Source organism: Taurulus bubalis (genome assembly GCF_910589615.1).
Source record: "Taurulus bubalis genome assembly, chromosome: 15".
Taxonomy (NCBI): domain Eukaryota; kingdom Metazoa; phylum Chordata; class Actinopteri; order Perciformes; family Cottidae; genus Taurulus; species Taurulus bubalis.
In genome coordinates, this window is record NC_136603.1 from 11,862,702 (window position 1) to 11,881,033 (window position 18,332).

Here is an 18,332-nt window from a genome sequence, read left to right on the forward strand (position 1 = left end):
TGTAGAGCTAGATGGAAGAAAGAAAGAAAAAAAAAAGAGAGAAACACAAAAATGAGGCTCCAATGAACATGCAGACCGGGGGCTGACATTGTATTCAGAGCAAATGACGGCAATTTCTATACTGAATACCTTTGGTATTTTTGTAAAACATATTTCAGGATACCATTCAGTGAGACAGACAGAAAACCGAGAGGGAGACAGACGGATAACGACAGGATTTGCTGTCGACCAAAGAGTAACAGATAGAGCAATTTTACAGAGGAAGACCATTTCTTGTTTTTAGAAAAAGAGTCAACACCAAGTTTAAAATGTTCAAGTAAAGTGGGTCTCAAGCCTTCCTGTTGTCCTGGCAACAAGACATTGAGTGGCAAGCAATGGGGAGACTGGTGCTCTCTTATTGGCTGCCTTTATGCGCGTGTGTGTGTGTGTGTGTGTGTGTGTGTGTGTGTGTGTGTGTGTGTGTGTGTGTGTGTGTGTGTGTGTGTGTGTGTGCATGCTCGGTGATGTCTGTGTGTTTGTTGGAGGGACAGGCTGCTTGGCAGTGAGGGGAGAGGAGCAGACAGTTGAGAGAAGAGGAGGAGGAGGAGGAGGAGGACGAGAAGAAGAGCACGACGGGGAGAGTGTGGGTGCCCAAATACTATCATTTAGAGACCCGGAGACCGTCTAATGCTTCAATATTTAATGCGTCTCTAGAAGCGTCCACATTGGCTGTGCGGTTGTGTTTGTTTGTTTTATCCAGTGACAGATTTCTTCACCAGACCACCAGTTTAACTCACACTGTAAACTCCAGCTACCCATTTTATGAATATGATGTGTGAGTTCTGTGGACACGTCATAGCCTGCAGCGTGCCCCGTTTATGCCATACTAAGCACCGGGGCCGTTATCTCGGAAGCATGTGTTTGCGCGCCTGAATGCATCTGTGCCACTGATAAATACCCAAGCGCCCCCCCTTACCTCCATCCCCTCCAAGCCTTTGTGCCCGTCTCCCAGACATAAATGATTAAGCACATAATGTTAGCATTAGCCCAACGGTGGCGTCTGTACGGGCCGCTCACACACAGACCACATGCTGCTCCTTTAATCGGAGCACAAAACAGAGGCTGCCACACAGAGATAATCAGGAGCGCTGTCTGCTCCCTTTGGACCAGGGGAGAGGGGGCAGGGAACGGGCAGGAGGGCATGAGGAGGTACAGCCAGGGGGCAACTGGGGGACAGTGGGTCAGAGAAGGGCAGCGAACGGAGCCAATGTGGGAGAGACGTGTGGGCTGCAACAGTGAGGGAGGCTAAAGGGGGAGAAGTGGGACAAGGAGGTGTCTGGAGTCAGCGCCCAGGGGGACAGCAGGAAGAAGGGCACCATGCTGGTGGGGGACGGCCGGCTGGGCTACGGTGAAGCCAGGGGGCCGAAGGAAACAGGATAAAGAGATAAGCATGGGGGGGTAAAAGACAATTGTCTGGAGCTCATGCTAGAGCCTAGAAAAACAGAGATTCTGTCAAACTGGTTATCTTGGTGTTGACTCATAACACTTGTGTAGGAGGACGACAAAGAGTGCAATATCCTGACTCACACGCTGCTGACAGATCAATAGCTCACCTCAATTAACTAAGTAGAGCATGCCATGAAGCTCCATTTAATGGCGTCCATAAGTGTAGGTAAATGATTTGCTGCATTTTTGTTTACATTTACTGCTGAAAGACCCTCGACGGAGTACTGAAGTCCTCTCCGTCTCAATTCATCTCTCCGCGAGGACACTTTGTCTTAAATAAGCAGTCATAAGCAGTGAGCCACATGCCGGCGACCGAGCCACGAGGTGGTCCTTTTATGTGCCGTTATGTACAAAGCAAATATTTCAGTCTGAGCTGCAAAGCCTGAGGGCCTTTTGCTCGTTCTCCGACATAATGTATTCGCACACATCCACTACTGTATGTTTTTTTTCTACACAGTTTATTTTGCATAAGTACAGGAAACACAAACTACTCCCCATCTATCCACACATGAGGCATAGCTAGCTGGTAAACACATCATCGAGCCAGCTAACAGCTTTGCTTGATAAATACATACTCAGGATTCGTCCTGATACTGGAAACCTCAGAAGGGACTCTCGAATGGAGTGAGGCAGGGAGGGCGAGCATCTGCAGGACCGATTGCGATCTGAGAAGACAACTTTATGGCGCTATGTGTGTGTTGCAGCTCTCTATCCCTGCATATTGAATTCTCTGGCAGTGTTCTGTACTGCGTGTTCGCAAAGCTGACATCCTGCCAAGGGTGTGCTCTCATCTCCCCCCCAACTATCTGTCTCAACCCCCTTCTTTCCTTTTACTTCCTCTTCCTATATCCTCTGATGTGGTGTTGTAATAGAAAACCAGTGTAAATACCACATGGTAATTATATTTTCCCATGTTCACTGCTGTCGAAACTAATAATCTAAGAATTTACTACAGTATGCAAAATATTTTATAGCTAAAAAAAAAAAAAAGTGGCCAAATGTCATTTGACACAACTGTGATTGTGTGATTATTTTACAATGCATTGCATTATGATGAGTACTTCTTACTCCCTTCGCTTGAAGTACTTGCACATTGCTTAGGTATTTCCACTTTATGCCAGTTCATAATTATACTCTACTACATTTTAGGGACAAGTATTTAGCTTTTTACTTTGCAGTTACTAGTTACTTTGCAGATTGACGTTTTACAAACAAAACATGCAATTATCTTTTTAATGTGGTGCCTGATTTAACCAACAGTGTAGAGTGTAGAAAGTGGGAAGAAATACCTCCATCTCAATCAAGCGGTTACATTTAAGGCTACCTACAAATGAAGTCATCAGTAATAATAACCCAATAACATATACAGGTATAATTATATTTTTGTAAGGAGTCCTGTTGCACAATCAGTACTTTTTAAATTTGAACTATTTTCTTCTTCTGTTCCTTCACTCTAAATTCTGAATGCAATTACTTTTCAACTGTACTTAATTATCTGAATGATTTTCCCACCATAGGCATTTTGTATGATGATATCAATGCCTCTGAAATACCTAAGCACTGACCACGCTCATGGAAATACAGAAACCCCATTTAGCTCAACACAAGGCAGTGGACACCCCGGAGATAAATAGTTGAGATAGACATGGCCCTGTGCAACGTATGCTGGCTTTAACTCCAACAGAGTGCTGCTGGAGGGGCTTGAAAGTGATCCTACTTATCAAGGCTCCCGTTTTTGACGCCACGTTTCCTTCCCAGACTGTTTCCAGTGATCCCACTCTAGAGGGCTATCTTGATAAGCACTTCTTCTAAGATGTTGAGCTAAGCTTTAAGTGATTAGACGGAGATGATTAAACATGCCACTCAAATATTGTGGTTGGTACAACTGTACCACAAAGAGAAGCATGTTGGCAGTTATGATGATTTAAATCCATTTTGTGACACATTCCCACTTAATCGACTACATCTTCAACTGCCATGTTAAATCTAAAATTCTATCAGCATTTGCTGTTTCTAGGTGACATTTTCAAACAAATTGTTACTTCCAAGAACAAAGAAGAATATAAGTCTAGTTAGCCGTTTCATTCTTTTTGGTCTGTTTTGTATTCGGGTCACGACCAAGGAGAGAATGACAAAACATGACTTTGTCCGATGAGTATGGTGCATCACTGAGGATGAAGAGGGAGGAGGCCGGAAGCCCTGCAGGAGCTGCTGAGTCATCATGCTGGCAAAGAGGGAGACGAGAGGTGGAATCTGTGTCTGAGCATGCAGGCTGGCACAGTTGCCATGGCACAAATAGCCTGGGCGCAGAGGAAGCTGCAGAAAACTGCGGGGTGGCGATGGAGGAAACGGGCAGAGACTGGGGCAATGCGGAGCCTGCTGTTCGCTTCCCTGTCCTCGTCCCCTTCCCCGACCCAGACAGCCGAAGTGCCAGCATGCCATCAGGGACACACAGATGGTTGGCTCCTAGGTGGATGTGGGTGTAACACAGACCTGAGGGCGATCGTTGTCCTCTTTGCAGCATCCCACATTCATATTCACACTACAGCTCAGCAAGTCAACACATTCACCTCGGCCTAAAAAAATATTCTCTGCCTTCAGTCAAATACAGCACTTGGGGTGACTAAAACTAAGTTAGGAGAATACGTAACCTTAACTTTTTATTAGGTTATGAGAGAGTACACTAATACTTGATACTATGAATGTTGTCTTAAAAAAAGATGTGTTGGAGTCAACACAAAAAAAGGTATCAGGGGGACACCCTAAATAAATATGTACATCCCAAAAGTCTGTTCGACACTTTACATAAAGCACAACGATAATGGTAAACTAATTTAGGACAGATTTGATGGGCCTCATCATCTTGTGGGCGGCTTGTCGTGTAGTTAGCTGTTGGCTTAAGGCCCTTACACACTGTGTGACATTGGCAATCTTGCAGCTCTATTACATGTCACACTGTGCAAGATGGAACCAATAAAATCTTGTATCAAGTCCGTGTCAGGCAGTACAATATCACATTTTGAGTGTGCGATGAATGCCTGATGAAATGTAGGGCCAGGGGGGAAAAGCAGAGAGGTAAAGTAAATAAGTTAAATCATCTGCGCTGATTTTGTGATAAAAAAAAAAAATGGAGCAGGGTTTGGTCAAACTTCATTTCAAATTCCAGACAGAATTATGGGTGGTTAATTCGGAGACTTTGCTTTCTACAGCAGCCACAAATATGTTGACGCAGGCTGAATGCATTGCTCACTTTGCTCTGTGGAATCAAAAGTGGCACAAACTCCACCTATTTAAACACAGCGATATATTAAGGAAACGTTAATGAACTAAACAAAAAGGTATTGTACTGGCAGCAGTATTGAAATGGAGCTCAATGCGGCGCTGTGACCTTGTCTGGTGTAACTGTGAAACGCAGGTTGCCCCCATCTTGATATCCTTTGTCGTACACCGAGACTGCGTATGAAAGCCAGACGGTTCCGCTGAGTACAAAGCAAAGCTCAATAACCTTTGGAAACACACCTCGCTGGCCAAGGGGCTCATCAAATGTGGAGATGAACCTGCAGAGCCCCATCAGGTCGAGCCAGGCTTCATCTCTCGGGGCCCTACAGTATTTCAGCAGCTGCCTCCTTTCACCGTGTGAGGAATGTAATCAAATGCAAATGCCCCCCTGCGTATGTTCACCCTCACTCACACATTCATTGTAGTTGGCAACAGCATAGCAGGTTTTTGTTCCTTGGATACAGTCTCACACGCACACACACTTCGGCCTAGATCAGATGTAATCAGAGACTATAGTTGCCTTTTCTTCCTGCTGTGCTCTCACCCTACCTAGGTTCTGTGTTTTCACAAGACGTCACAGGCACACAGAACCAAAACAAAAGAATTCAACCCAGTAAGTAATGGCAGTGTTTGGGGTTCTGCAAGATTTTATTATTGATTAGATAAAGCTTGAAGTCTTGTGAGACACAACTTTATCAGATTTTACAGCATTGTGGGGACGCTGTTAACAAGTCATCTATGCAATGGTCTCCATAGCAATTAGAGATTTATCACACAGCCATTAAAACATCTGAAACAGCCAATTCAAACACCATCTTTGTGGCCCCCGGCTATGTTTGCCAACCGAGGAATGCACAAACATTCTCCCACCAAATGACCGTCTCACAAAGTTCACTGCCCTGGGGCAGTACTCTTCTCAAAAGACATCTTGGTTTGTGTCACGGTGCACCCTTTAAAACACATTTTCTTCTTGTGAAACAAGACAATCCGCCAAACAGACCAAAGAGCTGTGTGCACAGACAGACGAAGCACAGGGAATATTTAGTCTGGATTGATTCTGCACCCTGCCTGGCAATGACTGAGCTCCAGGAGTCAGAGGGCTATCATGATATCCCCGGCTGTGTGACCCACAGACATCGACCACACCAATGACCACCGTGCTGATAATCACTCAGCAAACAGCTTGCAACAAAACAAACTGCGCTCCGTAGCCATTACATCCTGCTGCCAACGGAGCCTTTATGGCTGGGAGCTTCCTGGCCTTTCCGGAGAGGAGAGACCGGTAGTAAACATGGGAAATGAAGACGTGACGGGTTCTTGCATGAAGGGCTGGGCGATAATTCAATTTAAACGCTCAACAATATATTTTGTGGATTGAATTGTGATGATTTGATAATATGGTGTCAATAAATCAAAGCTGATTCTGATCAAAATGGAATTTGTCTAATGTGGTCCAACACTATGCATTGAGTTTGACCACATTTTATTAATTATTAAGTAATATCGCTTGAGCAAACCAATCAGATTCATTGGTTAAGTCGATCAGAGAAACCTGGTAATCTTTGTGCCATTTAATAAGCTAAAATCCTCAAAAATAAGTAGTTTCAGCTTCGAAAATTAGAATTTTTCAGGTTTTCTTTTTCTTTCTTTTTTTACTCTAAAGTACCTTCTACCTAGTCAATTAAGTGAGAAAATAATTGTCAGATTAACTGATAATGAAAATGATTGTTAGTTGCAGGCTTAGATTTTGCAAGAGAGCATTTGCCATATAATTGTATTTGTCACATATATGGCCAACAGATACCACAAGAAATATAAAAGCTATACGATGTTGTGATATTGATTTCCTGCTATACCGCCCAGCCCTACGTCAAAACCAATGAATAACTAAAAACCGAACAAATTCCCTATTTGGATCCAGCGCGGGGAATGGACTGGACGAATTCAAGCCATCGATGTGTTCCTGAAGTACATCCATCATGACAGAACTATTTCAGCTTTCCCCATGACCCCAAGAGATGAAACAGATTATTTTCAAGTCGTAGACAAAGTACCCACACCAAATAAGAGTCCATGCCTTGGACTGGGGAATGTGATCAGAGAGAAACAAAGCCATAACTTTTAACAGCTGAGCGATAAGACAAGAGCACTGAAGTGAATGAAGGGCTCATAAAATGTGTATTGCAGACTGTCTCCAGTCTGGGATGAGTGTGGAGAGAGGAGAGGAGCCACAAGCACCGCAGATCTATGGGCATCCGTGAAGACAGTAGTGTCTTGTATCCCTTTTATCCATCTCCATTGGTCCTCAACCACATTTGAACACAGAATCAGATAAATCAATAAGTCTGTGCGGAGCCACCAGAAGAAAAGAGCAAGCTCCGAAACAGCAAACAGTAACAAGACTACAATCTGGCAAATATACAGGCAGTCTTTTATCTTTCTAGTCTCTTTATCCCTATAACGTGTCATGCACAGACTGCATTGCCCGCAAGTCCTAGACAGCTCTTCTCATTGTGATATGTTTGGGCTACATAAAGCTGACGATTATTAAAAAGGCTCAAGGATTTTTTTTTTGACTAAAAATAACACTGCAGACAGAGGGGCCTCTTTCTAAAAAGCCGGACACGAGCATAGAGCAGAGGCAAATTCAACCCACATGCTGTGTTTCTCTGCAGCCTGCTGCCTCATCTGATGCCAGGTTTGTTGCTTGTCAAACTTCCTAGTAAATCAGCACACACTCACTCAGATGCACACACAGGATATATATGGCCAAAACTGAAGCAAGATAGCTGAAGGTTGCTGCAGTGAGCTATAGACTTCAAGCCTAATTCTGCCCCCTTTCTATCCTCCAGCCGCCGCCTCCGACCCGCATTCACATATTGTCTCTCTCGCACACACACACACACACACACTATCCCCTCCCTCCCCACTAACTTCTGAGCCACCTACATGGAAGAGCTATGAGACTCTTGCTCAGACTTGAAGCAGTCTATCGTGGTCTCATAACTGCAGTTCTCTTGTTAATGACAGACTGTGTAACCTGATTCCACACACACACACACACACACACACACACACACACACACACACACACACACACACACACACACACACACACACACACACACACACACACACACACACACACACACACACACACACACACACACTTCTTTCTCCTCCACTTGCATATTGTGCTATAAACCCAAACTGCAAGCTGCTTCTGACAGCCAAATTACTGTGCACAGAAAAATGATCGCTATCAGAGGCCTAAAACGAATCCCCCCACTCGCATCATGCTTTCTGAAATGCTCAGACCTCTATGCGCAAATTACGCACTCTATGTCCATCAGAAAGAACCACTACAGCAGAGCACTGATGTAGAGGCCAATATATCTGCAGCCCAAGAATTCAGGAGTCATAATTGCGGAAATGAAAGCTTGAATGAGGCATGTGTATAGGAGAACGTCCATAATTATGTCAAAAACATAATTTCTCGTATTGGCAGTGTTCAAAGTAGTGCTGTGACCAATGATTACTTTCCCTATTATTTATATAAATAGCAATACTGTGTAAAGGATGTTACGTTAAAAATTACAATTCCCAGAGTTGTTCAAAAACAGTAGCTTCCTTTTACATACCAAATAAATTGAACAAATGCTGTAAAAAAAAAAAAAAAGAAGAAGCGGCAAGCACAACCAATATTTTGTGGTTAAAGTGTCAACACTGTTAGTGTTTGCTTCCTTTCTTCGTCCTACGTGATAATAAACGGAATATCTTTGGTTTTCGACTATTAGACCGACAAAACAGTTTGAAGATGACACCACAGCCTCTGGTAAATTATGATTAGGTGATGTTTCACTATTTATATGACATTCTATGATTGATTATTACTATTGGCAGTAAGATTGGGGGGAAATATAAATATCATCAAGCTTTGTAAATCAGACACACACACTCTTCGAAACAAAACGCAAGGAAAAGAATGATTCAACATTCCAAGACATCCCAAACCAGTCCTATTGTTGGGAATGCATTGTTCGTCTCAGAGAGACAGATAACCTCCAACTGGTTGAGGAATAAGTTACCACAGATAGGCCGTTTAGAACAATGACTCTGGCCCTAGGCCAAACAATAACATTGTTGTAGACCCAGAGACGTTGAGGAGGAGTGGACTAATCACAAAGGCAGGGTGAGCGGCCACAATCAGGCCGGTGCCCGTTACCTCGGCTGAACGGAACGAGGCGCCCAAGATCCCCTGGAGTTGAACCATATCTCTGCCTCTGCCTTTTATCAGACCACTATCAGCCAGACTCCAGGACGCGAGTCACCGGGAACAGCAGGCGCCCACATGGAGGCCCGTCTCCTGCGACTGGTCAGCTGTGGGGTTACAGACTCCAGATCATCAAGCCACCACACAAACACACGCTGCCGCTAACCATAACAAAGGACCCCCACTATGACTCCTCTAATCCGGTCCGAGGGGAACTCACCAACAAACAATAAATGCATTACATGTTATTCTGAGTGGCTAATCCATATTGATTAGACAATGTGGAGCCCCTCGCTGCACATGTTTAGCTGTCAGAGTAACACAGACACATTAAAGTGTGGTCAACCGAATGGTTTAGGTGCGTCAGCATAAATGCATCACACGGAGCTCAGTCGTGTTCCATCCCACAGGCTCGCCTACACATCAAGAACAAATGAAACAGTCAAGTGCCCCCCGGACATTTGGGCTACCAGTGAAGAGAGACCTGATTAGTATGTGGGAATGGGATTTCTTGTGAGCCAGGATCCGGCACAGTGAGTTGATTCGGAGGAGGAACCTTTCAGACCTTCCCTTTTCACACATCCTTTAATCTGCACAATTACCCCTGCATGTTTTCAGCAAGCATTAACACCTCTGTAATGAAGTTTGCACCCTCTCATCAGCCGGTCTACCGGCTTTACATTTAATTGCCCTGCAATCTTATCACACACAGTTTCCTGTTTGATCTGATTGTTCCTCTGCTAGGGAAAAAAAAGCATGTCAACAAATACTCGAACCAGACTGGAGATATCTGAAATGTCACTTCATTGCCAACTAGTTTCAAATTAAACCACAGACCATTGTAAGCAACGGGGTGTGTGTGTGTGTGTGTGTGTGTGTGTGTGTGTGTGTGTGTGTGTGTGTGTGTGTGTGTGCGTGCCCCACCACCCCCAAGGACTGCGATTGTGATGTTAAAGTGCTCAGCATGGGATGATGATGAGACACACGATCGAGCAGGAACGACCCTCCCAAAGAACATTTGCATGACAAAAAAAACCAACAACAAACTCTTAACAAAGTCACGACTAGTTGCAAAGTTGCTCGCTTGACTGTGGCGTAGATATTACGTAGCAATGATGGACCCGAGACGTTTATTTTCACCTCTTTTAGCCCCGGAGCTCATCCCCATTCACCAAAAACATCTCTCTTTACGCGTGAAAGGAAGAAGGCTAAATCACAATCACCTGGACGTGTAACGTTATAAGATGCAGGTATATGAACACACACAACCCAAGACGAATAGAGTAGTAGATATATGTATATAATGTGTGTGTGTGGCTGCAATTACAGAACAGGGCCAAGATTTATTTTTACGAGGAAAAGCTGAGAAGGCTTTATTGTGAGAGCAAACGTCACGAAACATTTTCCTGCAAAAATCAGCAAACTTCTTAACGTCTATCGAAATGTCTGTTCGCGGTCACATTTCAGGCCTCCGCGGTGATTAATAAACTTACCTCGGTGGTTGTTTTTTCGCCAAAAGTGCTTTTTCCGAGGGCTCTGTAACTGGCGCAGGTTGACCTACTCTGCCATCTCCAGAGGATCCACAGACAAAAACACGATTTGTTTTCCAAAGTCTGAAGAGCAGAGCCTACATGACGCCAGCAGTGTCGTCCGTCGTTCGCTCGGTGGGAGATTTTTTTTTTTTACAAAAAGTGGCGAATTCACGCGATATTCAGAAGAGAGAAGCCATAAAGACACATTTTTTTTAAACGGTATGCCTCCCCTTCACACACCGGCACTGGCTCGGGCTTCACAACTCGCACTCGAATCCACGAAGGCAAGAAGCCAGGGTTGGAGGAAGTTACCTTTGCAACTACTACTACTGCAGAAAACGAGATGGTAAATACGGGCGTTTCCGGTCACGCGTTTCAAAATAAAACAAAGTAGCTCTTAGTTTCTTTAAATGTCATGTTATTTCCAATGGTGGAAGAATAATTAATATATTTAATGATTTTATATATATACATGCAAGTGGTCTACATTTACTAACGCATTGTACGAAGGTAACTTGAGTATTTCCATTTTATATTTTACCTCCATTACACAGGGGGAAATGTTGTACTAGTTTACATTAAGATTACATTAAAAACATATAAGGACCCCATAAGATATGTTAAAATAAAAATGAAATTGTCATACAAAACAAATCATGACCTCTTGAAATATGTTTTAGATTTAGTCATACGCCTTGACCAACTACAAAAGAAAATGTCTACTTTCACATGAATACATCAGTACTTATAATATAGTTTCATAATGTGCATCGAAATAATAGTGTCAAACTCACAGCGGCTATTTTTCAGTTTTGACTGCATTTACTTTTTGTACTTTATGTACATTTCCAATGCAGGACTCTCACATTTAAAGGAGCATGTTGACATTGTGTTATTGCTACTTTTACTTAGAAACAGGACCTACACTACTGTTCTATCATCACTGAATGCCTTAATTTGTGAGCAGCCATTCATTGTCGTAGCTGGAGCAAATGATTGTATATATTATTAGGAATGGCTGGATCAACCTGCCTATATCCCATGTAGACCATGCACCTCTCACACTTTATGTATTGTGTACAGCACTCCTATCTTAGAATACTGCCACGGTCTATGTGCATATAAACTGCTGTTAGCTTGTTACTGTTCTCCCTCATCTTCTGATCACACAGAAATTCTCCAAACATAATCTGTGCTTTTTTGCTGAAGCAAAGGCATGCATTTCCTGTAACAGACTTGTTCTCTCTGGCAAGCTTGACCTGCGCGGTAATTAAAGAACTATTGCTATTTCGTTGCCTCTGCGCATGTTCCCGACTCAGCATTCAGGGGAGTGAAGGGTTCTAGCTTTTCAGCGTATATTGTATTTCAGGCAATAAGAATGATCGCTACATTTTTAAAACATGGCCAGTAAACCGAAAAAAATGCATGAAATCCTTTCAAATTTTGTTTCCTAACATGTCATATACCTTATTTATTTGTAAAATACATGTACAAAGAGATCATATCATTATTGTATCACTTCCTTTATAATTTCAAGAAAGTCTGAAGTGTTACTTTATTGATTATATAAATCGTAGGTGAGAATAATGTCCTATATTCAGGTTGAATAATAGAGCCAACTCATTAAGCATTCCATCTTGTTTGAGTGTGCAATGTGTGCAAAAAGATATGTTTTTAATCATTAGGCGACATTAGGCGACAACACCTTTAGTACTCGTTAGCCAACTTTTGTTAATTAAACAAATATAAGCAACAAATACGCCAAATTATGACGTATTTATTTAAGGCTTAGTTCAACGCAATATTACACCAATATGTTGTATGATACAAAATAAAATATGTTATTCTGAAATGGTCCCTGGTACTTTTGGTATCTATCTATCTATCTATCTATCTATGACGTACAGTACTACCTGAAAACCGTTTCCTTGGCAACGCGGTCAGAAGTTCCAAACAGAGTCAGGTCTCATCGTTCTTCGTTCGGCATCTAAAATGTGTTCAGAGTGAGTTTTACTACATTTTAATCCGCCCCGTCATTACTTTGTTTTAAACCCTTTACTTGGTAGTAAGTAGTGATTATGTACTAGACGTATTAGTCCTTTACAGTTAGTATTTTATTGAAGGACTGATACATGAGTCAGCGAGCTAACCTATGCTAACGTTTATGACAACGCTATAACGTTAATGAGACGTGCAAACTGCCGGCCAACAGGTTGATAGTGTTCCGTTTTTTTTCTCTCCATTTCCTCTAGAAATGTCTCAGTTCTCTCGAGTATCAATCCATTGACAATATCTGGCAAGTACACCTAAGTTTATGCTTAGTGTAACGTCATTATACCTCATGTTGCTGGTAGTGTAGCTCATGATGTAACAGTTAGTAAAAACTGTGTGTTTGTTTTAACACTACAGGTGTGAAACTAGGGTATCAAGGAATAAATGGCCAGATCTCCCAGATTCCAGGACTGTCCCCGACCATCAGCACTCTTCCTGAGGACAGGGCCCGAGGGCGGAGGGCCGGAGTCCTAGAAAGTGATTCGGACTATATCAAGCTTGCAAAGCAAGGAGGGCACAAGGGTAGAGCCATCCTGTTGCCTTATCCAGACACATATCCCTCCAGCTGGGTCATGTATTCTGCCTCTATTCATTTTTGCCATTCCCCCCCCCCCAACAGGACTCTTATGGCACGAGGAAAAACTTGCTTCTAAACTTGGTCCATACAACCCTCCAGACTGGTTCTGTGCCTCATCACAAGACCACGGGGAACCAAGGTGACATTTGTCTTGTTTTTTTTTTTTATCATGCACATGATGACTTGAAGTTAGTTTATGGACTAAAAATGCTTTCACACCCATTACTAACACTACTACTTGCTGCTATGCTACTAATTTACACTGATAATCTTCATTATATATCCCAGCTCTCACTACGCGAAGGATACATGTCATATATGTCTCTACATTGTGTGTGTTTTTTTCAACAGTCTAATTAACAGTGAAGAGAAGAAACACCCTGGAGCTTTTCAAGCAGCAGAGCCCCCCTTCGGGACTGACAATATGTCAGCCTGGGAGAGGGATGATAGCAGCAGCAATGGCAAAGAGAAGGTAAACAAAGACATTTCAAAGTCATTTAGAAAGTTATTTCACCACAAAGAAAACAATTTATTCTATCTCTTGTGTTGTTTTATTCTAATATGTTTACATGTTAAATACTGACTTCAGGGCTTGTCAGTAAGGCTCTCGTGTAAGACTGTTGCTTAATCAGGCAGACCTACTTTGTGGTTCAGGTAATTGTTTCTCAATGGTTTGAGTCAAAATGAGACGATAACATACTCCCTAATTCCAGGCAGAAATGGTGGAAATATCCAGCTGGATATCCTCGCTATATTTACCTTCACAAAGTAACCAACACGTTCTGTGACTTTGCTTTGTGTCCTACAGAACAACAGTGTTCATTACAGCCCAATGGAGAAACGGCAGTCTTCCAATCAATATCATGGGAACAGCAAATTCAAGAGGATGTAAGTTCCCGTGGTCACAAGATGGTGCTGTTGTTCTGTATTATATTCAGGGCAAATGGCTGCTGTCTCACAATGCCTCTCCAACTCCTAGAAACAGAAATGCACTCAGTAGAATAACCAGTGATCTTATTATGCCAGACCATATCAGTCAATTTTTTTTTTTAAGGATAGGTTTACAATTTTCCAAGTCAGTTAAAGTAGGAACTGATCTTTTAATGGCTAGTGTGAACAGGAGGAAAGATTACAGGAAACCAAACCGGTTTTGATAAATATAGGGCACCAGTGTTATGACCGTGAACCTATGATGAGTGTAAGCAATTTCATATGTGTTCCTTTTCAATCTGTTTTATTTCATAGTTACTAGCGTAACAACACATGATATTATGGCTGAATTAGATTTTTTTTGTATTTCAGAGCATATTGTCAGTACATATTTACCATATGTTTCCATGTTGTAGTGACTAGGCAGAAATCCTCATGGGCAGAGAGAACACTTAGTTCAAAAAAACAAATTACAAACAAAACAAGATGTTCACATCACCTGTTTGCTTTGGCTCTCTGCTCATCTGTGGCGTGTGTTCCTTGTACTCTTATGAAAATACCAATGACTTGTCAAAAGCCCAAAGTAACCTCACATCAGAGCGACCTAGACAAAACAGTTACAGTGGCTAAAGGTCATGTATGGTTTTGATACTTTACGTCAGCAAGTCCTCAAAGGATCCACTTAAATCCTACAGTCATTATTTTCATCATTGCAGTGAAGTAATAAACTAAACAGACTTGGTACAAAATATAATGTATTTACTTTGCGAGGCAAAAGAACAGTCTAGAAATGACCTGACAATTGTAAAAAAAAAAAAAAAGAAGTTGTTGACTGTGTGCTTTATTAAAGAGATCTTTTGCAATAAGTATCCAGAGTTTATCTTGGTCTACAATGTTTAAAGGGTAGGGTCCATATTACATGTTTGCACTGTCAGCTCTAGATGTTAATCTAATAGACACTTTGTGGGGATGAATAAAATGTGCAATACATTGGAAAGTTTTCGAAAAACTGCATTTCCATGACATTTACTTTATGTCTTTGGTGTTCTCAGAATATTTGACAAGAATCCAGCTCCTGTCGACATGTCTAAGCTGTTGAGCTTTGGTTATGTTGAAGACAACACAGCCAGCATTGATTTGTCAAGTAAGTAGCACAGTGTTTCTGACAGTTTGAGTTACAATTTTCAGGTCACCGTTAATCATTTCCTCCCTTGTGTTTTTCACAATGCTCTTAAAATTCACCTCACGATAATAGAAGGAAATGAAGCCAAGGGTGTGAACTTGAAGATTTCAGCAATTAACAATTTATGATGCTTCTTGACATTATAATGTCGACAGTGTTAGTAAATTATGATGAGGTGAATGACTCGTGTTTCTATACGTTTCCATGTCAACAGATTAGAAGACTGCCAGTGCCGTAGGAAAAGGATGTACACACTCCAATGCTTCCAACAGGAATAGTTGCCACCCCGCCTTAATTTCCTAACTAACCTAATTTCATTGTGAGCCACATCAAATGTTTTATTTAGTTTCAATTGTTGTCATGTCAGATGTATTACTCAAGTGTGACATTGCTTCATTGAATTAAAGCTAGAGGACCTTTTATTTATTGTGCGTGTTAACTGCTTTAACTGCATTCCTCAAGTAAAGAAAGCACGAGTAACTCTTTTGTTTTTGCTATATCTGTTACTCTATAAAGGGCTGCTTGAAAGAAACAAGTTTGATTATTCAAATAAAATTAAAAAGAGAGTTTTTTTTGTCTTTTGTCTTATATACTTATAAATGATACGTTCTATCACGGCCTATTTGAACACTATTAATTTGCCACATAACAGTCACATTACAGCAAACAATAGTCCACTGGATGTAGTTTGCAGAGGAAATGTTCACTGATGACACAGCAGTTCTGTTGGCTGTTCATGAAGTTAGCTCTGTTAATGTGTGAGTGCGTGGGTGTGTCTTTGTTTCGCCAAATGACAATGTGAGAGGTTATCTCAGTGTTCTCCGAGAAAGCTGTATGTCATAACATTTATATTACGTAACAACTTCAGGTGTTTTTTTTTCTGAAGGTACACTGCCGCTTTGGAACTGGGCCAATGCATTTTCACGGGATTGATCTCGCTCCGCTTGTTTGGGACTGGTGGATGTTTTTGTGAGAACAAGGACGGGTGCTACTCCTCTCTCTGGAACCAATCAGTGGCAGGGGTCAGAGGTCACCGCTATATCAGCCACAAGTAGTCAGACACAACTCAAAAACAGCCGCAACAAGTATTAAGAGGTTTAGCGCTTTTGCAGGAGAAAAACGTAAAGATATTTTAAACTGGATTTCAAAGGGTCTCCTGCTGTCATGGCACCAATTTTACTTAACTGTATGGGGAATGACCACAATGAGTATATCAAGTAAGTATTTGGGAACATCAACTCTTTTTTTGGATTGGAATTGACTATTGCTTTTTGTTGCTCTTTCAAAATCCAGTAATACGTTTTGATAATCCATTCGAAGCACTGATTGACCCTTTATTAATATGCCATACAATATATTACTCGTAGACAACTAGTCCAAGTGAAAAATCCCTACTTGGACTCAATGGAGGAGGATATTCTCTACCACCTCAGCTTGAGCACCAAGACTCACAATCTGCCAGAAATGTTTGGAGATATTAAGGTTTGTGAAATGATGAAATCAAAAATCATAATTTGGGGTTTACGATTTCAAAAGCGATAAAACTGAATTCACTCGTCAATCTTTCTCCGTTTCCCATAGTTTGTATGTGTTGGAGGCAGCGCGAATCGAATGAAGGCTTTTGCCCAGTTCATCCACCAGGAACTGGAGCTGCCTGGAAACCCAGAGGAAGTCAGAGATATCTGCGAGGCCACGGATCGCTACTGCATGTATAAAGTGGGACCAGTGCTCTCTATCAGTGTAAGTATTACAGAACTATGCCTTAAACTGTCCTAGTAGGCGTTACTTCTACTGACAAGTGCTTAAAACATCGCATTACTGGTTTAATAATTACACTTTGAAAAAAAAGTAATTTCTATCCGGATCTTGTTTCTATCACAGCATGGAATGGGTGTCCCTTCCATCTCTATAATGCTGCATGAGGTCATCAAACTGCTGCACCATGCTCAGTGCCGGGATGTGGTCCTGTTTCGCCTTGGGACATCTGGCGGTATTGGTAAGCACTTCGCTTTTTTTTTTGGAAGTGATGGAAAACCTTTTCAAAGGGTGCTTTTCCCAGAATCTCAGGCAGTGACTTGACAATAAATCATATTTTAAATGTCTGCCTGGTGTCGTCTATAGGTCTGGCTCCTGGGACAGTGGTGGTCACGGATAAAGCAGTGGACTACTCTTTCCTCCCCCAGTTTGAGCAGGTGGTTCTGGGTAAAGTTATCACCAGGAGCACTGAGCTGGACGAGGGAGTGGCCAATGAGCTTCTGCAGTGCTCCTCGGAGCTTCAAAACTTCCCGACAGTGATTGGAAACACCTTGTGCACCCATGACTTTTATGAAGGTATGTACACAGCATCTCATGCTCAGGTTGTTTGTGATCATATCTACACATCATTTACATTCACAGATAACTTCAACAGATCAAAAGCATTGGTCGGATAGTGACAGATCTTGTACTGTGTCTCTCCAGGTCAAGGCCGACTTGACGGAGCTCTTTGCTCCTTCTCTCATGAAGACAAACTGGAGTATCTCAGGAAAGCGTACGAGGCCGGAGTGAGGAATATTGAAATGGAGTCCTCTGTATTTGCGGCTATGTGCCGCGTCTGTGGCCTCAAAGGTAGTGTTTAAGTTACAAAATGTCTTCTGTACATTCCGTACACAGATTATTTATGGCTTTGAAGATACAATCTTTCCTCTGCAACACCTCTATGTCAGTCATAAACTGTACAGAATATGATCCCGTGATTTATGATTTACCCAATGCCATGAGGACCAAGGAAATTAGCATGTACGATATGACTAATAATCTCCCTTTTCTCTCCAGGGGCTGTGGTCTGTGTTGCACTGCTGAACCGCTTTGACGGAGATCAGATCACCGCCTCTCATGAAATCCTGGTGGAGTACCAGAAGAGACCTCAAGTCCTGGTGTCCCACTTTATCAAGAAACGTCTGGGACTGGTTGTATGAAATCCCTACGTCTGCCATCCCAACCCCAGCTTCCCAAATAGAGTGTATATAGCTGATATGTGGA

General features: G+C 42.2%; 1 protein-coding gene across 1 annotated transcript; it reads left to right on the forward strand.

Annotated features, from left to right (window-relative positions):
- Positions 1-16,475: 16,475 nt before the first annotated feature.
- On the forward strand, positions 16,476-18,268 carry upp2 (uridine phosphorylase 2; the record flags this gene model as incomplete). The annotated part of the gene is made up of 7 exons (XM_079231262.1): positions 16,476-16,528; positions 16,679-16,793; positions 16,893-17,051; positions 17,193-17,307; positions 17,433-17,642; positions 17,772-17,918; positions 18,126-18,268. The coding sequence occupies 7 exons, from the start codon at positions 16,476-16,478 to the stop codon at positions 18,266-18,268; spliced, it is 942 nt and encodes a 313-aa protein (XP_079087388.1).
- Between the last annotated feature and the right edge of the window lie 64 nt (positions 18,269-18,332).